This window comes from Caretta caretta, chromosome 2 (assembly GCF_965140235.1).
Source record: "Caretta caretta isolate rCarCar2 chromosome 2, rCarCar1.hap1, whole genome shotgun sequence".
Taxonomy (NCBI): Eukaryota; Metazoa; Chordata; order Testudines; family Cheloniidae; genus Caretta; species Caretta caretta.
The window spans coordinates 16,689,295-16,716,463 of record NC_134207.1 but is presented as its reverse complement, the minus strand read 5'-3'; the positions used below and the strand labels follow the sequence as shown (position 1 = coordinate 16,716,463).

The following is a 27,169-nucleotide window of genomic DNA, read 5'->3' as shown; positions in this document are numbered from 1 at the left end:
GAGCTTTTAACAACGTGATCACATCTGAACCAATTCCTTCACTAAAATGGAATCCAGATGATCTAGGATCTATAAGAGCAGAGAAGGAGGGCAGGTCATGGAATAAATGTAGACAACACATCTCTATAAGAACTACAGTTACTGTAGAGTAAGTAATCCATTCTTTCTTCTTTGAGTGATTGCCCACGTGTATTTCAATTTCTGGTGGCTCACAAGCAGTAACCTCTGTTTGGAAGCGAGTGCTCAGAATCTACTGAAATAAAGACAGCTCTGCCAAACTGAGCATTGGATTTGGAGCCACCTACCAAGTAGTCCTGGATTAAGATACGACTTGAACTCCAAGTAGCTGCTCTACAAATCTCTAAGGTGCCCCTTAGGAAGCTGCAGAGGCTGCTTGAGCAAAAGTAGGTTCTAATCTACGGTGGTTTCAAGTGAACTATCACATAACAAGTTCTGATTCAGTCAGAAACCCATTTAGATAGTCTTTGGGTAGATACTGACTGACCTTTCATCCTGTCAGCAAAGGCCAGAAACAGTCTAGGGAACTCCTGAATAGTTTTGTCCTGTCCAGATAGTAAGAGGACTGGACAACATCCAAAATGTGAAGCTTCACCTCCCCTTGACTAGTATGAGGCTTGGAAAAGAAAACTGGCAGATGGATGTCTTGATTCAGGTGAAAAAGTCAGAGACAACTTTAGGCAAGAACTTTGGGTGAGGCTTTTGTGTCACCTTGTCCTTCCGGAATACTGTACAAGGAAGTCCTGCCATGAGGGTTTGGGACTCTCCTATTCTTTGGGCTGAAGAGATATCCACTAAGAGGGTGGGTTTCATAGACAGGTGACATAAAGAACAGGTTGTCTTAGGATCAAAAGATGGCTGACATGAATGCCAATAACACAGTGTTGAAGTTCCAGAAGGTGGAGTCTCTCTGATTGGAAGAAAGACATGAATTAGACAATTAAGAGATGTAGCAACTGTGGGGTGTGAGAAGACTGTGTGACCTTCAATAGGAACAGGATGAACACAAATAGCTGCCAAGTGGACTGGACTCTTCTGGAATGGATGGAAAGTCTCAGATGCTTTAAGACTTTAATCCAAACTAGCTGGTATTGAGGTTTGTAGCTGGGGTACGTGTTTTTCTGATCCCAAAATGGCCCACCTTGATTATCATGCACATTGTAGGGAGAGTGGTCACTTTGGATGAGCTATTACCAGCAGGATAGTGAGTTTGTGTGTGTGTGTTTTTGGAGGGGGGTGAGGGGGTGAGAGAACCTGGATTTGTGCAGGAAATGACCCACCTTGATTATCATGCACATTGTGTAGAGAGTTGTCACTTTGGATGGGCTATTACCAGCAGGAGAGTGAGTTTGTGTGTGGGGGGGTGGAGAGTGAGAAAACCTGGATTTGTGCTGGAAATGGCCCAACTTGATGATCACTTTAGATAAGCTATTACCAGCAGGACAGTGGGGTGGGAGGAGGTATTGTTTCATGATCTCTGTGTGTATATAAAGTCTGCTGCAGTTTCCACGGTATGCATCCGATGAAGTGAGCTGTAGCTCACAAAAGCTCATGCTCAAATAAATTGGTTAGTCTCTAAGGTGCCATAAGTACTCCTTTTCTTTTTGCGAATACAGACTAACACGGCTGTTACTCTGAAACTTTTCCTATTTTGTTACACAAGTCAGTCTAGTGGAATCTTTTCTAGTACAAACAAGAATGGATATGGCCATCCATGGAGCAGGATCTGACCATGACCGTCAGCCAGCCAGCAACCAATCTGGCCTTTGCTCTGCATTATCACATCAGGTGGCTCTGGAAGTTTGGCTGGGGGCTGTGTTGATAGATTCATCATGTCTGAATATCAAAACTGTGTGGGTCATGCAGGAGCTACCAATATGATCATGCTGCAGCATGTCTGACCTTCCTCAGGACCCTCAGTATTAATGGAATAGGTGGGTATGCATACAATGAAGTCTGATGCCCAAGGAATGAGGAAGGCATCCAACAGTGAGCCTGGGTTGGACCCCTTCAGACACTTGTTGTTCTGGTTCATGACAAATAAGTCTATTCATAGAATCATAGAATATCATCGTTGGAAGGGACCTCAGGAGGTCATCTAGTCCAACCCCCTGCTCAAAGCAGGACCAATCCCCAACTAAATCATCCCAGCCAGGGCTTTGTTAAGCCTGACCTTAAAAATATCTAAGGAAGGAGATTCCACCACCTCCCTAGGTAACGCATTCCAGTGTTTCACCCCCCTCCTAGTGAAAAAGTTTTTCCTAATATCCAACCTAAATCTCCCCCACTGCAACTTGAGACCATTACTCCTTGTTCTGTCATCAGCTACCACTGAGAACAGTCTAGATCCATCCTCTTTGGAACCCCCTTTCAGGTAGTTGAAAGCAGCTATCAAATCCCCCATCATTCTTCTCTTCCGCAGACTAAACAATCCCAGTTCCCTCAGCCTCTCCTCATAAGTCATGTGTTCCAGTCCCCTAATCATTTTTGTTGCCCTCCGCTGGACTCTTTCCAATTTTTCCACATCCTTCTTGTAGTGTGGGGCCCAAAACTGGACACAGTACTCCAGATGAGGCCTCACCAATGTTGAATAGAGGGGAACGATCACATCCCTCAATCTGCTGGTAATGTCCCTACTTATACACCCCAAAATGCCATTGGCCTTCCTGGCAACAAGGGCACACTGTTGACTCATATCCAGCTTTTCGTCCATTGTAACCCCTAGGTCCTTTTCTGCAGATCTGCTGCCGAGCCATTCGGTCCCTAGTCTGTAGCGGTGCACGGGGTTCTTCCGTCCTAAGTGCAGGACTCTGCACTTGTCCTTGTTGAACCTCATCAGATTTCTTTTGGCCCAATCCTCTAATTTGTCTAGGGCCCTCTGTATCCTATCCCTACCCTCCAGCATATCTACCTCTCCTCCCAGTTTAGAGTCATCTGCAAACTTGCAGAGGGTGCAATCCACACCATCCTCCAGATCATTTATGAAGATATTGAACAAAACCAGCCCCAGGACCGACCCTTGGGGCACTCCACTTGATACCGGCTGCCAACTAGACATGGAGCCATTGATCACTACCCGTTGAGCCCGACAATCTAGCCAACTTTCTATCCACCTTATAGTCCATTCATCCAGCCCATACTTTTTTAACTTGCTGGCAAGAATACTGTGGGAGACCGTGTCAAAAGCTTTGCTAAAGTCAAGGAACAACACATCCACCGCTTTCCCCTCATCCACAGAGCCAGTTATCTCATCATAGAAGGCAATTAGATTAGTCAGGCATGACTTGCCCTTGGTGAATCCATGCTGTTCCTGATCACTTTCCTCTCCCCTAAGTGCTTCAGAATTGATTCCTTGAGGACCTGCTCCATGATTTTTCCAGGGACTGAGGTGAGGCTGACTGGCCTGTAGTTCTCAGGATTCTCCATCTTCCCTTTTTTAAAGATGGGCACAACATTAGCCTTTTTCCAGTCTTCCGGGACTTCCCCCGATCGCCATGAGTTTTCAAAGATAATGGCCAATGGCTCTGCAATCACATCCGCCAACTCCTTTAGCACTCTCAGATGCAGCGCATCTGGCCCCATGGACTTGTGCTCGTCCAGCTTTTCTAAATAGTCCCGAACCACTTCTTTCTCCATAGAGGGCTGGTCACCTCCTCCCCATGCTGTGCTGCCCAGTGCAGTAGTCTGGGAGCTGACCTTGTTCGTGAAGACAGAGGCAAAAAAAGTATTGAGTACATTAGCTTTTTCCACAACCTCTGTCACTAGGTTGCCTCCATCATTCAGTAAGGGGCCCACACTTTCCTTGACTTTCTTCTTGTTGCTAACATGCCTGAAGAAACCCTTCTTGTTACTCTTAACATCTCTTGCTAGCTGCAACTCCAGGTGTGATTTGGCCTTCCTGATTTCACTCCTGCATGCCCGAGCAATATTTTAATACTCTTCCTTGGTCATTTGTCCAATCTTCCACTTCTTGTAAGCTTCTTTTTTGTGTTCAAGATCAGCAAGGATTTCACTGTTAAGCCAAGCTGGTCGCCTGCCATATTTACTATTCTTTCTACACATCGGGATGGTTTGTCCCTGTAACCTCAATAGAGATTCTTTAAAATACAGCCAGATTCTTGGATAGTCCACTTGCAAAAGATGTTCCGCAGGACACCTGTCATTGTCTGAGTATTGCCTGCTGAGCTTGTTGGCTAGGGAGTTTTGTAAGCTTGAGAGTTGCAGAGCCACTGGTGTGATGCGATGATGAATTTACTACTTCTATAGACAGACTGCTTGTTGGCAGAGTGGGGATGTCCACGCCCTTCCTGCTTGTAGATGTACTACACTGCTGCAGGTCCTTGAATCATGGGCCGATACACCGTGCATCGTAATCAAATGGCTCCTAGCTCCAGGAACTTACATGGAGATGTACGTCCTGGGAGGACCACAGGCTTTGATTTGGAAGGTAGTCCAGATGAGTTCCCCATCTGAGAGAGGAAGTGTCTGTCACCAACAGCTTGGTAGGTAGGGGTGGGGAGACTGGTACTCCACTGCACAAGTGTAGAGTATCCTTTTAGCAGTTTAACTAAGAGAGAACTTCATATAGAATCACAACCATCATGTCTATGTGGTGTCTGTAGGGTAGATACACTGATCTCAACCACCCTTGCATGCATCATAGGTAAAATTGGGCAAACTGCTTCACGTAGTTGCAGGAGGCCAGATGACCCATGAGTCTGAGCACGTTCTGACTGATATCTTTGGGTGTGCTTGAAGTGGATGGCCACCCTAGGAGAAGTGATTTTTCTTTTCTCTCTTCTTAGAAGATAGGGTTGAGATAGGTGGAATTCTCTTCATGAGAAATGAGCCCTGAAGATCAGAGTGGACCCATGGTTTACCAAAGCACTCACAGAGACGGTCGGGGCCTATTTGTCAGTCTTCTTCCTCTTGGGCTCAGAGGATGACCGCATGAATCTCTCCAAGTGGAAGAATTTTAGGCAGGATTCCCTCGCTTTGTGTGCCTTCTTTGAAAAAAGCACATATCAAGCACTTATCTGGAATCTGTGCTTCACTGAGAGAGAAGAGGAACTTTGGGCGTTCATCATCAATGGGAATAGCTGCCTCACAGGAGGGACAGGATTTGAATGCTGGGGGTTTCGTCTCTGCCATGTCCACCAGGGTCAGGTATAAAAGGCACCCCCAAAGCTGAAGATTTTGTCTTCTTTTCGGCCAACTAGTTTAATTAAACTAAACTAACTTTACTACGGAACACTCCTAACAAGCAGAAAACATAAACAATCACACATTGGGCAGAGATGCGGACTCTGTAAGGGTTCTGTTTCTCTGCCACAGGTGGTAAGAAAGACTTGGAGGGCAGTCCAGCCACTCAGTCCTCTATGCCCTCAGCTATGAAGAGTGAGAGTATTCAAAACAAAGGCACAGCCCGACCGGATGCTGTTATTTGAAAAGAATCCAATCTTACATGCATGTGGCACATGTGCACCAGTTATGGAATACATGTGGACAATCACTTGAGGAAAAATATTATGATGTTTGTAAATAACCACACACAAATTTTAAAAATTAATTCGTAACTATTATACTTTATCAACATTGATTCTGAAAGAGGAGATTTCTGTTAATTGTTATTGCTATTATTTGGACTATTCAGACAGCTGGAGGACTTTGCAAGAGAATAGAAAAGAGAGCTATTTTAATATAATTGTTCAGAGGGATGTAGAAAGGGATCTGCTTAGTACAAGCGAAAATATACTGAAAATTATTATCCTTGCTGCAAAAGAAGCAAGGATAATAATTCTCAGAATTAACAGCAATGTGACTGGAAACATGAAATGTTTTCTTTTACTTCATGTGGAATTTATTCTCTCCAGAATCTGAGTTACACCAAGGTCACAGAGGAGAAAGACAAAGGCTCATTTATTTTTGCTTTTAAAAGAACTGAAAGCTATGAACAGAATGGAGGATGATGAGTGTTGAAAGGTGTTAGGGCCTGATTCAAAGCCCATTGAAGACAATGAAGAGATTCTTATTGACTTAACTGGCTTTGGATCAGGTCACTACTGAGAAGTGATTGGCCTTTCCAGAGTATTACAGAAAGCCTACAGGGAAGAAGCCTATTTACTTAGATTATATAATATGTTTTAAGTTTCAGTAATGTAAAGAATTTGCTAGCTCATTTATCTAGTTGCAAATCATTTTCTTTTGGAAATAATTGTAAATCTAGAATACAAAGGTTAAACATAGTGCAGGATAATTATTAGGCTTGCCTTATCACTGACACATCCTGAGAGAACTCTGCATAAACTCTCAATTTTTATTCTGGGAATGCATATTAAGCTAGATATTACCAAATGAATACTCACAAGTAATGCTGATGATCTCAGCTATATTAGCCTAAATGAGCCTCGATGGTGTTCTCCATAGTGTTGCTAACCTTTATTAATTATGCTTTTAAAACACCTGAAAAAGCCCAGAGATGCCTTCCTGGGGTATGTCTCCATAGTGTGAGTAGGGCTCCTGTAATTCTGGAAAATAGTCTACATCCCAGCTAAACAAGCTATGTGCTCTGCTACATGTGCATAGGATGAAGAATGAAATCTGTCACTGTAACATAGAGTAGCCAGTGTGTATCTGCTGAGCAGCCACTGCTGCGAGGTATGGGCAGAGAAGCTGCTCCTATCATACATGCATTTTCAGGCCAGTGGATCCATGCAGTTTCTGAACCCACTGGCAACAGGGGTCAGCATGCCTTACAGCATCCTGCTCCTGTCTCACATGCACATGTGTGGAGTGGACAAATGCATAAGCATGGCACAGAAATGTGGAGGGGGCCGTGCAGCTTCCCTGTTCTCTGGCCCTCTATTCAGCAGACTTCCCCATTCTTCATAATTCTGCTGTGATCTGGCAGCTTGAATTTCACCCTTAAAGATCAAGGCACTTAGTAATTCCAAACCCTCATCTAAATAACTTGGCTAAAACACAAAGCGAATCACAGGGTAAATACAATCCAAACTGTAATATTAAAGAGGGAATATTCACATAGCATATGTAGGACTGGCTTTCTTGGCAGGTAATTTTAGACAGTATATTTGAATATATTTAGAGACTATCTGGGATATTGTACCTTTTAATATATTGTAAGGAGACCAAGGGCATAGGATAGGCATGTATTAGTATTTTAAAAAATTGAAAGGATAAGTGAATATCTATGCAGAAGTCATACTGTTCAAACAAACATTCAGAAGGTGCATCAACCAAGATGCCTAATGTCAGAGCCCAAGTTTCAAAGAAATCAATTTAAGAAAAGCACAAATTTATCAGGCTTTCATCTAAGTGAATTTTGAACATTATCAAGATGTGAATCTTGATCAAGGGAGTGAAATCATAGGCATACTTCCAGCTATTGGTGAAGCTGCAAGCTTGTTGTTAGAGCTACAGTATATGAGTTAATGAGGGGCTCTCCAGGCAGGGGAGGACAGATGGCGTGCAACTTGAGGGAAACAGACTAGATCTAAGACATGGAACTAGAGTAAGAGAAATAAAAATTTAAGAAGAACTTTGTTAGAATAAAAGACATTAAAAAAATACAGTTTTTATCTTACGGCTACCATCATAGCTTATGGTTCCTGAAAGAATTTTAAATATAGGGCCAGATCCTCAACCCCTACTTGCATCCCCTTAGCAATGAATCATGGGAAAGGGAAAACTGCCCTAGCTGGGCAGCTGGGGATTCCTCTTGTGTAAGAGGATGCCCAGGACAGTGAATAGCTGGCATAGCCAGTTCGAACACCATCTTTTACTGGCTGCACAGCATAAGAGCATGTCATATAGATTCATAGATTCATAGAAGGTTAGGGTTGGAAGGGACCTCAGGAGATCATCTAGTCCAACCCCCTGCTTGAAGCAGGACCAATCCCCAATTTTTGCTCCAGATCCCTAAACTGCCCCCTCAAGGATTGAACTCACAACCCTGGGTTTAGCAGGCCAATGCTCAAACCACTGAGCTATGATGCAAGGGGTGTGGCCAGAGCACCTAGTTCTCCAGTCATCCTTCAATCCTGGCTATGGTAAGTCACAGCAGCTTCAGGGATGCTCTAATTTATGCTAAAAGGATAGGGAAGCACAAAGGTAACTCTGCCCCAACCCAGCAGTCCTGTGCCAAACAAAGGTTGGCTGGACCAGCATACTTGGGCCGTAATGTAATGTAGTCTGCATCATATATATGCGAAGCATTCATACGTTTTAAAGTATTTTTCTCATTTCACTCAGCTTAGAGTAGAAAGTAGACTTGTCTATCTATAGTCAGTTTAAATTTTCTGAAAGGTAGCTGTGTTAGTCTTTATCAGCAAAAACAACGAGGAGTCCTTGTGGCACCTTAGAGACTAACAAATTTATTTGGGCATAAGCCCATAAGCTTATGCCCAAATAAATCTGTTAATCTCTAAGGTGCCACAAAGACTCCTTGTTGTTGTTTTTTTAATTTTCTGGTCCTCATGAGCGACCACAACCCTTCTCTGTGTGGACTGCAAATTCTTCATGAAATATTTAAATACTAAATACTGCAGTTTTTGTTTTAAATGAATAGTTAAACAGTTCTCATAGGATTATTTTTTGTAAAACTTAAAGAAAGAAAGAAAGAAAGAAAGAAAGAAAAAGAAAATCTTAGGTCTGAACCACATGATTTATTCTGTCTGTATGTAAAGCTCTTTCTAATAGATATGAGTTCTGACAGTAAATGTTGACCTTATTCCATTAGCTAGTAACATATTTCAGGTACAATCTATAAATGTTTCTCAAAGTACTGTTGATATATAAGTAGCTTTGTATGGTGTCTGTCCAAATGAATTTACATACCTTTGGCATGCTGATAACTAAATGTCCAGTTGTCTGAGATCTTTTAGCAGAGCTGCTATCTGGCTTCACCTCTGCAGGAAGCACAAGTTGAAATGGCTAAAGGAAAATAGGATAGAATATATCGTATTAAAATATTTGTTTACCCAGATAGACAACATACAGAAATAGCATTAACATATACTTTGATCTGAAGAGTAGGATACCTCTGAATCCTATCATGTAATATATATTCTATAATACTATTCCAAATGACTGATTTGCATGTTAAACAACCTTCATTTACAATATATGTGTGTGTATAATATATATAATATGCATACCTGAATTGCTGTAATAGAAAAGTAACACTTTTAAGAAAGATATGAAATGATGTTTGAGTTATACTAGCAATTAAATGAGAATGTCTGAAATAGATTGTTAGTCTAAGTAATTTTGAAATTTGTGCTTGTGCAATTGGTTTAATTATAAATAGGGATTCTGGTTTTCAATTTAAATTGAAAATCACCAAAAAAGACAGAAAATGGAAGGTCTCTTAAGAGGGACTTTCAGCAGAATATACATCCAGTTTTCTCTGTCCACTGTAAATTACAAATTGTAGGTATAATTCTAGTCTCACTTTACCTGGCATAAACAAGCAGTGTCTCTACTTGAATAACGGTGAAGTTATTTTGGTGTCAAAAAGTTGTGAGAGGAGAATCCAGTATATTTCACAGTTCATACCTCCCCAGTTCACGTCTTAGTCACAAATAGCATCAGTGTGGTAAGTGGCTTTTTTCTGTGTGGTTACACACCACTTGGAGTAATACATTTTAAAAAGGGCTTGTGAGTACTTTTGAACTTTTATGTTTATTTCCTAACCTAATGACACTATTGATTTCTATTCAGACCTATGTGGTTACCAATCAGTTAGACCTATGCCTTTTTTTTTTTTGGTCTAACTGAAGTTACAAGCCAGAAAGGCCCAAATCCTCAAAGATATTTAGGTGCCCAAGTTCCATTGAAATTAATTGATTGATTTCAATGGGAGTTAGGCACCTAAATACCTTTGAGGATCTGAGTGTCCACTGAAGTCAATGGCAGGATTCCAATTAACTTTACCAAGCACTGGATCAGTTCCTAAGAGTCTAGTCTTCCTTCTATTAATGTAAGAAAGAGCTTTGTCTTGATTTCAATGGGAAAAGATTTAGGCCCTACAGTAGCCAAAGGTACACCCAGAAAAAGAGTAACAACAGACGTGAAAAGTAGAATTCTCAATTTTAAATGAACGTAACAAGAAAATACTAACCTTATCCTTCACCATTACGCGGAGGTAAGTTGGCTGGACATCAACATCAATTAGAGAGCTGTCCAGATGTCTTCAGAATGAAATAAAAGTGAATTTAGTTTCAGTAAGTTACCATCATTGTTCAAGGGAAACCAGTTAAGACTATGCAACTCATTAATTATGAGTTTGCAATTTGAAAAAATTCCATTTGATTCCTCTAATGTAATTAAGTTATGTGAGAGAATTAGGGCTCTCAAGAGATTAAAAAAATTATTCGTGATTAATCGTGCGATTAATCACTCTGTTAAACAATAATAGAATACCATTTACTTAAATATTTTTGGATATTTTTCTACATTTTCAAATATATTGCTTTTCAGTTACAACACAGAATATAAAGTGTACAGTGCTCACTTTATATTTATTTTTTATTACAAATATTTGCACTGTAAAAAAGAAAAAAATAGTCTTTGTCAATTTACCTAATACAAGTACTGTACTGCAATCTCTTTATCATGAAAGTTGAACTTACAAATGTAGAATTATGTAAAAAAAAACTGCATTCAAAAATAAAACAATGTAAAACTTTAGAGCCTACAAGTCCACTCAGTCCTACTTCTTGTTCAGCCAATCGCTCAGACAAACAAGGTTGTTTACATTTGCAGGAGATAATGCTGCCCGTTTCTTATTTAAAATATCACCTGAAAGTGAGAACAGGCATTCGCATGGCACTGTTGTAGCCAGCGCGGCAAGATATTTACAAGCCAGATGTGCTAAAGATTCATATGTCCCTTCATGTTTCAACCACCATTCCAGAGGACATGTGTCCATGCTGATGACAGGGTCTGCTCGATAACGATCCAAAGCAGAGCAGACCGCCGCACGTTCATTTTCATCATCTGAGTAAGATACCACCAGCAGAAGGTTGATTTTCTTATTTGGTGGTTCAGGTTCTGTAGTTTCCGCATCAGAGTGTTGCTCTTTTAAGACTTCTGAAAACATGCTCCACACCTCATCCCACACAGATTTTGGAAGGCACTTCAGATTCTTAAACCTTGGGTCAAGTGGTGTAGTTATCTTTAGAAATCTCACATTGGTACCTTTTTTGCATTTTGTCAAATCTGCAGTGAAAATGTTCTTAAATTGAACAACATGTGCTGGGTCATCATCTGAGACTACCATAACATGAAATATATGGCAGAATACAGTTAAAACAGAGCAGAAGACATAAATCCCCTACCAAGGAGTTCAGTCACAAATTTAATTAATGCATTATTTTTTTAACAAGCGTCATCAGCATTGAAGCACGTCCTCTGGAACAATGGACGAAGCACGCAGAGGCATATGAAACTTTAGCACACCTGGCATGTAAATATCTTGCGACACCAGCTACAACAGTGCCATGCAAACACTCGTTCTCATTTTCAGGTGACATTGTAAATAAGCAGCGGGCAGCATTATCTCCCATAAATGTAAACAAACTTGATTCTCTGAGCCATTGGCTGGACAAGAAGTAGGACTGAGAGGAGAGGTAAATACGCTGGAGGGTAGGGATAGGATACAGAGGGACCTAGACAAATTGGAGGATTGGGCCAAAAGATATCTGATGAGGTTCAACAAGGACAAGTGCAGAGTCCTGCACTTAGGACGGAAGAATCCAATGCACCGCTACAGACTAGGGACCGAATGGCTCGGCAGCAGTTCTGCAGAAAAGAACCTAGGGGTTACAGTGGACGAGAAGCTGGATATGAGTCAACAATGTGCCCTTGTTGCCAAGAAGGCCAATGGCATTTTGGGATGTATAAGTAGGGGCATTGCCAGAAGATCGAGGGACGTGATCGTTCCCCTCTATTCGACATTGGTGAGGCCTCATCTGGAGTACTGTGTCCAGTTTTGGGCCCCACACTACAAGAAGGATGTGGAAAAATTGGGAAGAGTCCAGCGGAGGGCAACAAAAATGATTAGGGGACTGGAACACAAGCCTTATGAGGAGAGGCTGAGGGAACTGGGGATGTTTAGTCTGCGGAAGAGAAGAATGAGGGGGGATTTGATAGCTGCTTTCAACTACCTGAAAGGGGGTTCCAAAGAGGATGGCTCTAGACTGTTCTCAGTGGTAGCAGATGATAGAACAAGGAGTAATGGTCTCAAGTTGCAGTGGGGGAGATTTAGGTTGGATATTAGGAAAAACTTTTTCACTAGGAGGGGGGTGAAACACTGGAATGTGTTACCTAGGGAGGTGGTGGAATCTCCTTCCTTAGAAGTTTTTAAGGTCAGGCTTGACAAAGCCCTGGCTGGGATGATTTAGTTGGGGATTGGTCCTGCTTTGAGCAGGGGGTTGGACTAGATGACCTCTTGAAGTCCCTTCCAACCCTGATATTCTATGATTCTATGACTGAGTAGACTTGTAGGCGCTAAAGTTTTACATTGTTTTGTTTTTGAGTGCAATTATGTAATGAAAAAATCTACATTTGTAAGTTGTACTTTCACGATAGATTGCACTACAGTACCTGTATGAGGTGAATTGAAAAATACTGTAAGTCTATAAGGTGCCACAAGTACTTCTCATTGTTTTTGCTGATACAGACTAACACGGCTACCACTCTGAAACCTGTCACTGTTTCTTTTATCATTTTTACAGTGCAAATATTTGTAATAAAAATAATAATATAAAGTGAGCACTGTACACTTTGTATTCTGTGTTGTAAATTGAAATAAAATATTTGAAAATATAGAAAAACATCCAAAATATTTAATACATTTCAATTGGTATTTGATTGTTTAACAGTGTGATTAAAACTGCGATTAATCACGATTAATTTTTTTGAGTTAATCGCGTGAGTTAACTGCAATTAATCGACAGCCCTAGAGAGAATCTTAGAATTTAAGCTCTCTGGGACTGGGACAGTGTTTTCACAGTGGCCAGCATAATGGGTCCCAGATTATTATTTGGACATTGGATTGTTATAGCAATACAAATAATAAACAATAATTGGGGAAATTACAATGAAAAGTGGGAATGCTTTTTGTATTAATCTCATATTTTTTATCCCTGTTTCATGCCTAATAGATGTTGGTTAATTTGCAAATGAAAATCTTCCATCTTGCCACTCCCCTTTATAGAGGTTTAATTTGTAAGCTAGTAATATAATTATTATTAATAATTATTATTATTAATACCTAGCTCTTATGAAGCGCTATTCATGAGCAGATCTCAAAGTGCTTTACAAACAAGGTTAATATCATTATCCCCATTTTACAGATTGGGAAACTGAGGCACTGGGAAGTGAAGTGATTTGCCCAAAGTCACCCAGAAGCCAGTGGCCAAGCTCACAATACAACCCAGGTCTCTCGACTCCCAGTCCAGTGCTCTATCCACTAGGCTACACTGACTCCCATATGAAGAATAACTTTTTTCATTCAATTTTCAGGAACTCAATGAACTGTAATGGCCTACACCAACACAAGAGTCAGCATTTTTGCATTTCAATATTGTTAAAAAAGGTTTGTAAGCTGTAAAGAATCCACTTCGAGTAACATCTGCTATTGACTGAGCAATCTATACACTCTTCAGCCCATCACTGACGGTACAATGTATCACTTTCTCTTCTTCCTTCTATTATAACTTCTTTACTTCTTGGCTAACTTTTTCAAATTTTGTGAAGTTTGCAATCCTCACTGAAGAGTACATACTACTACATACCAGCTTCAAAGTCTTATTGTCGTCAACACTTGAACAGCGTTTCCACAGCTTAAAACAAAGTTGCATTCTGATAACTCAGAAATACCAGAGTATAAGGGAAAAAAGTCCTCCAACACAACAAGAGTATTTTATAGATTCCAAGGCCCGAAGGGACCACTGTGATCATCTAGTCTGACCTCCTATATAACACAGACCAGAGTAGTTCCTCAAAATAATTCCTGGAACGTATCTTGGTTCATGTTGTATAACTAATAACTGCACAAGCTTTACTCTACCAGGTGCTCACATGGGGCAAAATTCTTCCACTGCAGTGCAGAGGGTAGTGATCGTGAATAGAAGAGCTAAAGAGTGGGGGTTTTTCGGGGGTGAGGAAGGCAGAGGAGATTTTGCATAACTCTAAATAGGTTGGTGCTGAAGGAACCCCTGTTGTGGACTCAGGAAAGGCCCATTGCAACTGGGCTTACATGGATCCAACAATATAGAACGCCTATAAAAGAAGTATACAGGACAATGGCTATTCAGGATATGAAGGACCCCATCACCTGCCCACAGTTTTGGGGGTGGATTCCATTCCTTCCATTCCCCCCATGCTTTGTTCCGTTCACAAAGTCCCAGTGTGTGGGGAAGGGTGAATTTTGAATACTGCATATCAGTGTATGACAGCAGTGACAATTGCTCCCAAATATCAGGATAATAAATAATTCTGACCTATAAACAGCAAGATCCAGGATGAACTGGTTGTTTTCTTCATCATCTTTCAAAAAGAAATGAAGCCTAGTAACAATGATAAAAGAAAATCTTCAGAATAAATACAACTGATTTGTGTGAGCATATAATTCCATAATTTTACATTCAACTTCTAGCATTTTTTAGATTAATACCAACATAATTTTGAAAATACTTCATATGGTCTTTTTAGAATCATCTACAGCTTCACTACATGAATGTGTACACTACTGATGTTTGAACTGGGCTCTGTTTTATTTTTCGGGTTTTTTTTCTTCTCAACTGAAAACCTAATTAGAAGTAGCGTACAAGGTCAGTTTCATTAAAATCCAGCTGTCACTGTAGGAACAGAGACATCTGCTGGTGAAAACTTTTCTAGTGGGTGTAGAAAATGTGGGTATATCTGTGGCTTCATTGACACTATGAGCTAGGAGTGTAATTCCTCTGCTCCGGTACACATCATGCTGGCACTAGTTCGATGGCAGTGTTGTCACAGTGGCATGGGTAGTGGCGGCGGAGGCTAAGCACAAACCCATGTGAAACCATTGGGCACATACATGGCGCAACTAAGCTGTGCCTCTGCTGCCAGTAGCCATGCTACGGTGGCTACGCCGCTGTTTAGACTCACGCTAGCTCGGATACACGGGGTTTCAGGTAATTGATGGGAAAAATTCAGCTCTTAAAAGTTTTAATAAAGGGGTCTCTCAACTATAAAATGTATGTGCCAGTAATATTTGTTACTTTTTAGTCTTCTCTATTTCAGTACAGTCAGACTGAGGAGGCTTTATGAAGCAGTGAGCTGTCTAGATTAGGAGTGTTTTTGAAGGGAAGGTGCAGAGAAGACGACTACAAAAGAATGATTCCAAATCTCCATGCCTTTTTTCCCCATGAGCACTAGAGATGTTTCCAGGTCTCTTTCCTGCAAGGCAGATTTCCCCAACACATGGAGAGCTGAAAAAGGAAGTGCAACTTTCTCTTGATAGCAGCCTATCTAGCAAAGAAATATCCTTCCTTTCTATGCAGGATGTAGCTATTTTCCTGGTAGATAGTCAAAGACAACACTGAGGGAAGTCTGACTTTGCTCTACTAGGCTTCTGCAATGCAATGTGGAAGCCATGCTGGGGAGGGAACGTGCCTTCCAAGTGCTTTGCTGTGAATGTATTTCCTATGTTCTCTTTTGGGTACCATTCACTAGCAGGGGTGCAATGAGCACCGGAACTGTCACAGGCCCTGGTGTAGACCATGAAATTTGGAGGGTGGAAGCTCCTTGTGTGCTTCCCACACACCTGTGCAACTGCCTATCATAATCTGGCCCTATATACATAAATCCACTGAATAAATTCCAATGCAGAAGACCTGTATGAATAGTATACCACAAGTAACTATTGACAACGCAAAACTCTGGGCAACATTATTTCTAAAGGAATAGTGCTAGAGCTTTATTCTAAATGTCTGTACCTCTCAGAACCATAATTCAGTACTGTCAACACAAAATTTTAAGCTATTATAGACTTGTCTTTGCACAGAAAATTACTCTTTTTTGTATTGCTGTCAACACATTTTTATAATAAAGTGAAGACATCAATACAAGGATGAGCTTCTTCTGATGTACTCGGAATAAACACCAAAACTTCTGCTACTACTATTCACTCCATTCATACCACTCAAAATCAAAATGCCAGTTTCCAAGGCCCTTAAATGTGCATGGCTTTAGATTGTCCTTCCAAAGATGTAACAACATTCTCTCCACACTAATCATCAAAAGCTATGTTAGCTTTGCTTTTTGCAGCTGACCTGGTCTTAGGAAAAATACCCAGTGTCATTTCACCCCCAACATGAGAAAAACTTGTCTAGGGGTCAGGAAATATCATGACGTTTCCTTCACAGGGCTTCTTCATTCCCTCCAGCAGGAGAGGAGAAAGAGATGCTTGCTATCTTATGGTAGCTGCTGGGGACAAAGGCAATCTGTAGGGAACCTCTGTGCCGCAACTCTATTTCCTACCCCTCTTCCAATGAAAAGGAAGCACAGCTCCAATGGAACCATGCTGATGTTTCTGGAAACATCTTCCAGAAAAGTTTCAGCATCACATAATAACTATGTCAGCAATAAAATGTAGGTGAGTTTTCCCCCAGCTCCACTCTCTCCCCTGCTACTGAACCTGATTCCAATAGAGGGGGTTTCCATCACCCAGATCGGCCAGGTTTCCATCCCACCTACAAGTGGAAGCAAATATTTGGTCCAGAAACATTACTCTGATGTATTTTTTCTACATTTAAAGTACCTGTTCATACAATTACCTTCAATGGTCAAACATAATTAACCCGTTTCCACAATTAGCAAGATCCCTACACCTTAGAAGGGAAAATAGTAAAATATCTGATGTCTTTATAGATAAATAGTTTTATAAATGTTAAAGAACAAGTGGCTAAATATTTTTGAATGGATTGATAATTCATTAGTTCTCTAACTTCAAGATATTGCTATATCTATTAACATTGCGTCCTCAACAGAAACAAAATGCAGCACTGGATTTTAGAATTTGTCTGACCTGTTACATTAATACCTTCAACAAACCTATTATAAAAAGCAAAGTACTAGTTCACTCATTTAAAGTTATTATTTTTCCTCACATACTTTGGCTCATTCATATTCAGAACTTTTCCTTCTGCAGTGATCAAAGTCCTAGGTGGCTTCTCTTTCACTTTTTGCCCTCTTTAATTAAAAAAAAGAGAGAAAGAAAAGGAAACAAAGGTTTATTATCACATTCTTATCCTTTTGTGAAGCAGCAAAGAAAGAATGAAGAGAAACATGGCAGCAAGTTCAATGTGATTTAGTTTTTGATTTTAAAATTACAAGCTCCCCACTAATAACACAGGTTATACAATGTTGTCTTTTGCTCTGGAAAAGTTATTTTAACTTGCCAGTAAAGGTGAGCAAATAATTTTCAGCAAACACTTCCTTTATTCATTGAGCTTAACTTCTTTTTCTTTTCACAGAATATCTGTGAGCAGCTTACAATTTCCTGACGTGTATATATATTTTCCCCAAAATTTAATTAATGGATGGATCTCAAATATTTGAAATGTAAGGTGCGCTGCTAGTTATGATTTTTCACATAAATTATGTGGTCTCATTACTATTATCTGCAGGCATTTCTGATGCAAATAGTAGTGTGTGTAAAATTAAAATTGGTTTCCCCAAATACTTATGCATGAACCTTTGAAATATGCTTCCTGAGAATATTTTGTGATTGTCATACTTGACTACTCAAATGTTTGCAAGAAGTAAACATAAAAAGGGCACGAATATGACCAAAGTGAATCCATGTAAATATTTAAACAATTATCTGCTGTTTGTGTTTGGGGTATTTTTGGCACATGTTTACTGTTCTCCTCTTCCTTCAAAGTTATCATAATACATATCTACAATAAAATCAGGTCTCCTACAACCTTCCCTTCCCAATCCCACATACTACTAGTCAAACTGCACCTAGCCTTTTGATTAGTGCAATGAACAAGCCACCCCTTGAGTACTTTTGACCAAACCAATTCATCCTAAAAGAGTCCAAATCTCCGTTATTAGTATTTTGCTTGATAATTTAAGATGCCTACATATTTAATGGATATTTTTATTGCTTTCAGCTAGAAATCTTAGTAATACGACAGGGAAGAATTTGCTTCTCTCTAGTGGAAAAAAATCTAACTAGATTTTTTTTTTAAATATCATGTTGTAAATATCACATTTTTTCTCTTAGTCCACAACTTGTCAATATTCACCTAATTGATGTGGTATACATATAAAATTTAATGAATTTGTAAAAATCCAAAAGAAAGTAGGAAGTTGTTTAAACTGCTTCCAGATACCTTGAAGTCACTATATCCCCCAATATTCCCTGGCTATAAGAATCTCCCCTCACAGTGTATACATGAGTGACTCTAGCCACTAGTGAAATGAAACATGACATTAGTTTAGGACAGGAAGGATTCATCATCTCATTGAAATTCCATGAGAAATTAAGAAAGGCAGAATATAATTATTCAAACTGGAATTTGGACTAGACACTGGAGTTAATACTCAAAAACGCCACTGGATTTTTAATGAGAAGTTGTTAGAACTTATTACTTCTCATCCCAAAGACAGTACTTAAAGCACCAGAAGAGTGCTTCTAACACTATCTTGGGGCATTGATTTAATATTGACACAGTAGGAAAAGTATTATCTAATGAACATCAACACCATTTTCTACAGAATCTAAATTTTCCTTGGAGATCTCCCTAGTACTGACTAAACCCATCTTTAGTGTTTTAAACAAACATCTTTAGTGTTTTAGATGTGACGGAATCATAACCCAACGTAGCATAGTTTCAAGTCTTAAATAAGTGATTATGATATCTTTCAATGAATATTAGTGTAAATACTGTAGCTGACATTTTCAAACCTGGATGCCTAAAGTTAGATTCCTAAATTCATTTACAGACACCTAAGTAAGTGGCCCGATTTTCAGAACAGCCAAGTACCCACAGGCCCCAGGGAAATCACGGGGAGCTTAAGGTGCTCAGCTCATTTGAGAAGCAGGTCCCTTTTATTCAGGTACCTAAATATGAATTTAGGACCCTAACTTTGGGCATCCACCATCTTTGAAAATGGCGGCCTATAGCTATAAAAAAAATCTAGTAAAATATCCATGCATTGTTTTAAGTTTATGTGGCGTTCCAGTGGCATCCTAAAAAACAAACAAAAACTTAGGGTACATCTACACTACCAGCCGGATCGGCGGGTAGTGATCGATCTATTGGGGATTGATTTATCACGTCCAGTGTAGACACAATAAATCGATCCCCGATCGCTCGACCACTGACTCCTGTACTCCACCGCGGCGAGAGGCAGAAGCAGAGTCGATGAGGGAGCGGCGGCAGTCAACCCCACGCCGTGAGGATGCGAGGTAAGTTGACCTAAGATACGTCGACTTCAGCTACGCTATTCTCATAGCTGAAGTTGCGTATTTTAGGTCGATCTCCCCCCATAGTATAGACCAAGCCTTGGATGACTTTTCAGGGATTATGCATTAAGACTGTTCTCCTGACCCAAACAGCACATACAACATGCAGGATCTTGTTACTCGAGAACCAATTTTCATGTTCAGACATGCATGGAATTTTGTAAGTCATATGGAAAAGGTGTATGAAGTGCTGCTTCTGAAAAAATTCTGTAGAATTCTGTTGCATGCCCTCATAGTAAATGCCTTTAATAGCAGAAGTAAGCACTCAAGTGCAATGAAGATAGCATTTAGATAACTGAACACTGAACTTTCTGAAACATAAACTGGGGCTGAATATAGAAACAACCAATTAAAATTAAAAAAAAAAACTATTTGAAGAAAAACAGTATCAGGTATCATGAATAATATAAAGAAACAAAAGCGAACAATGCACAGAGTAGGCAGCGTTTCATTTTGGCATAAGTGGGAATTAAGCACCCAACTTTCACTGGACTTTCAATAGGATTTGGGTGACTACCTGGACTTTATGCCTTTGAAAATCTATCCCTTAACCAATTTAGGGTTTATGTAAAAATCAAGATACCTAATATTTTCTTTAACTCTCCGTTTTTCTTCAAGATGTCTGTGAGCTTCTAATCTAGACTCTGGAGTATAAGGTGTGGGCTCCTCCCAAAAAGCTCTGTCCTCTTCATCATCTGTATCTATTTTCCATTCTTGGTATTCCTTTTCTCTTTCTTTCTGCTGGTGGTTTTCTTTGTCTTTTAGAGGATCTGGGCTAGAAAAGAGTACACAGAATGGTATTCCTTGAAATGTGGAAAGAGTAGCAGGGCTTGGCAATGGATCCTGCAGCAATTTTGTCTTCACACCAATTTATATAGTAGTATAATTAATTATCACTCTACCAATACCGAATATTCCTTAAGACTCAGGGTAGCTTACCGAACTGTTCTGTTTTTCCCTTAATGTTTCATTTACTTTTCTTGTTAATTTTCTTTGAAGTAGCTGGACTCAATAATGGCAATATGTGGTTCCTTCTTGTCATCTTGACTTTTGCCCATGACTACACAGCAAGTCTATGTCAGACCAAGGAATAAAACATAGCTTTCCTAACATGCAGTCCTGTGCTTAAACCATTAGATCTTCAGATTTCCTTCAATTCTTCTGCATGACAATGCCAACATATGCACAGATACCAATTAAGTCAAAGACAAACATCAGACAACTATAAGCACCTTATATTGCATTCGTAATTCATTGGATGGGTCTTGTTAACTGATTTCTTGGATGAGAATCAATGACTCACTAGCCTGAACCATATCCATCTTCTAACCCTAATTACATAGATAGCTACAAATGTGACATTACAGCAAAGGTAACCTTGGAGGAGCATAATTCTTCAGTATAAACAAAAAGCAGAGAACTTTATTAAAGTGCTAAAACAATAGAATAGCTCAAAAGAAAGAATGAAGAGCAGGAAATTTCCATTGGGAATGCAAATCCTCAGCTAGAATATGTCTCATTCATCAAGAAAGAAGTGGTCACCCAGATTCCACACTGACCTTATAAAAACCTAAATAGCCTACTAATAACAGTTGTCTGAGGAGAGGGATGAGAAGTATGTGTAAATATAAGAAGAAAGGGTGTGTGTTATGTGTGACACCGAAAGATAATGAGACACATGAGAAGACACACAAGACACATGAGAAGACTCAAAATAAAGTTAGGAAAATGAAAGGGGGAGGGGAACCGTGAATAAAAACAATATGAAGAAATAGGGATATTGTGTGAGACAGGAAGCATTCCTGGAGAGTAAATACTTGCAAAATGAAGCCATAATGCTTCCAAGACCTGACCAGTTACTGAATAGCAACTGTAGCCAAGCAATCTATTATGGCTTCAGCACTGATAATCTTCTCTAGAGCCTAAACCACTATAACCTTCAGGACTTTTGGATCTATGACCGGTGAACACTGAAGTTTTGACTGAATTATCATTTATGAGCCCAAATGTCCATAATACCATCTCCGTGGAACAGAAGATACTACATTACTATCCATAAACAAGAATGGCAACTGGACTGCAAATGTTCTTTTATAATGTTTCTCACTCTAAACAGGTATTTCACCATCTGGATCCATCTAATCTAAGAAAACTCCTTCCACAGTGCAAATAATTTTAGAGCCACAAAGTAGACTGGGTTCAGGAAACAAAATTCTACAGCGTTTCCCAGTAAAAAGATTCCCAAATCCTCTGTTCTGTTCTCTGATCAATTCTGCTCTCCTATTGTGGGGATCAGTGCCTGAAGAGGGTAAACTATTAGAAGTGAGATCAGCAATGAAGATAAACATACACAATTTTAAAAGCAAAATGTAAAAAAGTAAATGTACCAAGCAGGGCAGGATTTCCACCTTGGGCGCCCCTAGGTACAGAGGCTTAGAGCCCCCCCTCCCTGCCTCCACAGCGGCTGGGAGCTGCAGGGTGCCTCTGCCACCCACGGCAGCTTGCAGCTTTCACCCCGCTGCTTGCAGTGGCTGGGAGCTGTGGGGTACCCCCACCACCTGTAGCAGCTCAGAGCTCCTAATTACTGTGAGCAGTGGGGGTACCCCGCCACTTTTAACTTTTAGGCATCCCACCGCCCAGCACCGCTCCGTCCACAGACTCCCCACTGCTCAGCGCCCCCCGCTACAACTTCCTAGTGCCCCACACAGATCCTACACTGCCCAGTGCCCCAACACACACAGACCTCCCCTACGCCCCAATACCCCCCACAAACCCCCACTGCCCAGACCCCCCCACAAATACCCCCAGAGACCCACTCTCCCAAGCCCCGCCCCTGGCTGCACTCACCGGCTCAGCTGGGAGGTCACTCTGTTAACCGGGCTGAGCAAGAAGTGCTCCAGCAGGGCTGCGTGGGGCCATCTCCCCCTCAGCCGGCCCTGCCCCTGCCGGGACCCAGAAGTGGCAAAATATGAATTTTTAGGCACTCCTAGAATGCTGGCACCCCAGGCATGTGCCTACTGTGCCTAATGGGAAATCCAGACCTGGTATCAGGTAATTATTATTTCCTCAGGAAAAGAAATTCCCTTATCAAACACAGAAAAAAGAAGAGTACTGATGTCAATTTACTTACTTGATGTTGTTGATGTCTGTGTACCAACGTCCGTCAAATCCAGGTTTAGGTTTTATTTGTTTTTCTTTTTTCTTCTCCTGCTTTTCTTGTATTTTTTTTAGGGCCTCTTCTTTTTCTCTGGCCCTTTTGAGAAGGTAAACCTGTTCCTGGTCTCTAATTTGCTTCTCTACCTGTCGATAGTTCTGCAATGCCTGAATCCTCTCGGAACGTTCTATTTCTTTACTATCCAACCACTTCTCCAAAGAGCAAAAAAACAAATAAAAAAATATACAATTGGCAAAAATTGAAAACCTCACATACAAATCAATAAATCCATCAAGCATTGGGTTAATTTTGATTATATCATCTTAATATACAAATAGAGACTTTACAAGTCTTCCAGTAACTTCTTAGTATTATGTAAATTAGGTTACAGCAGAAATATTTAAGATTGTAATTAATAAATTGTTCATGCTGTCAGAGTACCTTAAACTGGATCAACCTCTGTAGCATACTATTGAAAATACTGTAAACACTTGTATATGTGCTGACCATTTCTGACATTTTAGGAAGGGTTAAAGGCTCCACTTATATATGATTCAGTATGGCCTGGAGTGCCCAAACCCCATGTTGTAAAAAGGGAATTGCCCCCAGAGATGCTGGTCTCTAGGGTGCCAGAAAAAGTGCTCAAGTTCTGCAGTCAATAGAGTTTAAGCCTGGATGAGTTTCATCTTCAGCCATCTAGGGAGTTAGCTAGAAACATTACAAGGGACCAGCATCCGATTGCTGCAAGTCTTCTGGTACTGTGTATTTTTGTGTATAAAATCCTGAGCTTATATGTGGATTGTAATGACATTTCTCCCTGAAACTGTGGTTGTGGGTAGGGAGGTCTGCTTATATTTACGTTATCCTATCTGGGAGTCTATACTGTAATTTCTGCTGTTACTTAGAGTACCCATCTCATATATGGTGTGATCCAATTCCCGTTTGCATCAGTTATAATCTTTCTATTGACTTCAAAAGGGTTTTACAGAAGTGTTATTTTCTGGTACTATCAATCCAGCACTTTTCTCATGCATGAAAATCAGCTAAAAATATACTGTTTTTTTACACAAAAATTAGAACCCCTTTACTACATTTTCCCTCCTCAGAGTTGGAATTCTTTGAAAAGAAAAACCAAGACTTCATTCAAAGATCTCTGATAAAAAACATAAAAGATAGCCAAAATATATTTTAGCTAAGCCATTATCATAACCGTGTTATTTATCAATATCAGTTCTCCTTTATGGGAGAATTTAATTTCCTATGGAAAACAAGTAGGGCATTCAATAATAATTGAAGCAATAATTTTGTTTTGTATTAGTGTGTTCAGTGAACAATTCTGACTCGAAGCATTAAGGAGGAATGTATCACTTCTAGATACTCATTTGAATCTTAAAAAACCCATACTTTTAAAAACCCATACTTTTAATTGATGAAGAGTTGCCACCACAAACTGTCTGTAACCCTCAAACTCAGTGCATGGATTCCCCACCAGAAAGAGTTCTTTAAGATGTATGTTGTGTTTTAGGATTTCAATACTGGACAGTTCTCCAACGAAATTTGCTGTCAGGTCAAGTTTCTGCAGTTCTTCACATCCTGTATGGAAAAATATATTCTTATGCATCTTGCATATCATACACATACACACTTGGGCACAAACTTGTTACCTCTATCTCATTGACACAAATACACACACCATACGTTGCTTCTCAGAACCAGATTTGGGAGAATAATTCATAACTAATCATTTTGATTTGTCTACATTTGTTTCTTTCATATTTCATTTAGTTTTTTAAAAGAAAAAGTTTTAAATGTGTATGAAATGGCATAAGTTTCAGTAAAATTCACAATTCATGAAAAAAACTATAAAAAGTATTGCTAGTTGGACTACTATTAAATCTTTTTGTGGTATATTTATTCAGACTCACATTTAGAGATGGGTTGCTTGAGACTGGTTACAAAAGTCACAGGGCATTGGCTCTGGTTCCTTGATATAACTACTTGTAACAACATACACAAAATGCACGTCCAAGTAAACTACAAATTCCCTTAGTTGGTGGGTATATTTGATAATCTACATTATCCTTTACTTTCATACTCCACACTCATACTTCAATATGAAAAGGGAAAAATTGTATTAAAAAAAACATACCTTCCAAATTTTCAATTCTTTCAATGTTGTTCAAAGCTAAATTTAAATATTCAAGCTTCTTTAGTTTGCTTACATTTTCTGCAATAAACATATATATATTATTTCAATTCTATCTGCAAGGAAAGGCATAACATTTTTTACTCTGATTGTTTAATTTATTTCTGAAAGAAATTAAATTATGTGCAAAGTGGGAGATTCACAACAGAATAAATATAAAAATATAGCAAATATTAACATTTTAATGCACAGAAAGTAATTCCTTTGGACAGAAAACAAAACATTTATCCTGGAGAGTGTAATAAAAATCAAATGGCAAAGACAATGAACACAGACATCTATTCAGCTATTTAATCATTCAAACATTAAAGGCTTGGTCCAAAGGCCGACTGAAGCAATGGAAAGATTCCCACTTACTTCAATAAACTATGGATCAGGCCCATACTGCCCACTCCTACTCTCTGAAATTAGTGGGAGTTTTGTCATTGACTTCCATGGGCGCAAGAGTGACCTCCTTAAACTATATGTGTATACTTTTTCAGGATATTTCTTGTTTGTAGGTTTTTGAAAGATTAATATAACCCACTTTGGGAATACAGAAGTCCATATTATACCAGACCCAGAGAATTATGATTGTTTGTAAATAATTCCTAGGCCTGCCCCATGTAACCATGATTACCTTCCCATTTAGGTTTTGTTCATAAAACGTCATGACAACAGACTACTAAGAAACTGGTCTGGGAAGCTGCCTTTTGCCATTTCTTTTGTGGCATCTCAACTTTCTGAACAGGCTACATTTGATGCTTCCAAAGCTCTTTATTTAGATCTGTGATGCTGTGGGCTATGGGTGAGAAAGTTAGGAATCATGGAACGAGATTTTCTCTTGGGATTAAGTTCATGTACAAAACTAAACAGTAGTGACCATTTACAGATACTCACAAACATCTAATGGCCATTTCCTTTTGTGAATGTACCAATGTCCTGGAAACAAATCAGTCACGAGAACATACAACTTTGCTAAAAATAACAACGGTGAACACAACAGCAATTATTTTCAAACTAGACTGCTTATCCTCCATGAGACTGAAAACTAAACCTGCAAAAAGCACAGTCATTTGGTAAGCAAAATGTCTAGTCATTTCACTAATGTGTTTTGTAGTTGCTGTACTTGATCATTTGATATAATATGTACTGAATTAAGTTAATTGTTTATCCACAGAAAATTCTCCATCTCACAGTACATTAGCTGGCTTTTATAATGCAGGATGCTTGTGTGGTTGCAGATTTAGCTTCGAAACCTTCTCAAGTAATTTAGCAAAACTAGTTTGAAATAGGACAGCTTATTTCACACATTATATGGGGACCTTCCATGGAGTAACAAAACAAAGCAATTTCATTCTAATGTTTCTACTAGAATCTATTGGAGAACTAACCTGAATAAGTACTTCTAGAACTGTTTGATTTGATAGTGATTCAGGAAGCTGAGATGCTACCCAGGAAGTGGAGAAAGGAGCTCAGACATGTAATGCTGATGGCAATAGATTCCTAGCACATGCCCAGACAGATGGTGATCAGAAAGAAGTTTAGCTTTATGAGTTTAAGTATAAATGCTGAAGAACTAGGGAGGAGTTAGAATTATAGCCTCCTGCTGACCTGGAGATGATCATTCTTTGTGTCAAAAGCGTTCACATCCTGCTGTGTGTTTTATATTGAACAAGATTTCAAGGCCATATCTGAGAATCTTTCCTTGACTCCAAATGAAGCCCCATTTAGGTGAGAGAAACTGTAACAGCCCTCTAGACTCTAGAGACTTTTTTTGCAGAAAAAGTACTGTGTAATCTCTGTAGGTCATTTGTATTACCTAGCATGTCCTTTTCAAACTGAAGAGTACTGCATTTCACTGAGCACACTATGTGCAGGAGAGAGATTCTGTCTGAGTTCACAGAAGAGAATGGAGCAGAGAGTTTTTTTGTAAAATAATCCTACAAAGAAGTGCACTAGACAGAAAGATTAGTAAACCTATATAGTGCAAAGGGCACAGGAGAAGGCGTTATGTTGTTTCCTTTGAGGCAAAAAACAAACTTCATGGACATGGTGTCCAAGAATCATCCCTGATTGTGACAAATGTGGCAGAAATGGATAACTTTTTCTAATTTATTTTTTTCCAAGATACTAAGCCAAATTTATCCCAGGTGTAATTCTGCTGGAAAAAACAGTTACAACAGGGATGAATTTAACTCAGTAGATTCAGCAATTTTGCCACTCATGTGTTGTTCCACCAGGTGAGCAAATCCAAAGATAGTAC

General features: G+C 39.6%; 1 protein-coding gene across 4 annotated transcripts in view; it reads right to left on the bottom strand.

The window, feature by feature from the left end:
• Positions 1 to 27,169, bottom strand: part of DNAAF11 (dynein axonemal assembly factor 11) — a 50,583-nt gene that overhangs the window by 8,002 nt on the left and 15,412 nt on the right. Inside the window, exons 3-10 of one of the 4 annotated variants that reach the window (XM_075124929.1) lie at positions 24,868 to 24,945; positions 24,139 to 24,311; positions 22,695 to 22,930; positions 20,148 to 20,339; positions 17,200 to 17,277; positions 14,547 to 14,612; positions 10,160 to 10,229; positions 8,875 to 8,970 (exon numbers count right to left, since the gene is read on the bottom strand). In XM_075124929.1, coding sequence (XP_074981030.1) covers positions 8,875 to 8,970; positions 10,160 to 10,229; positions 14,547 to 14,612; positions 17,200 to 17,277; positions 20,148 to 20,339; positions 22,695 to 22,930; positions 24,139 to 24,311; positions 24,868 to 24,945 — 989 coding nt within the window. The remainder of the gene's footprint in view (positions 1 to 8,874; positions 8,971 to 10,159; positions 10,230 to 14,546; positions 14,613 to 17,199; positions 17,278 to 20,147; positions 20,340 to 22,694; positions 22,931 to 24,138; positions 24,312 to 24,867; positions 24,946 to 27,169) is intronic. The other 3 variants (XM_075124928.1, XM_075124930.1, XM_075124931.1) reach the window with 3 other exon arrangements.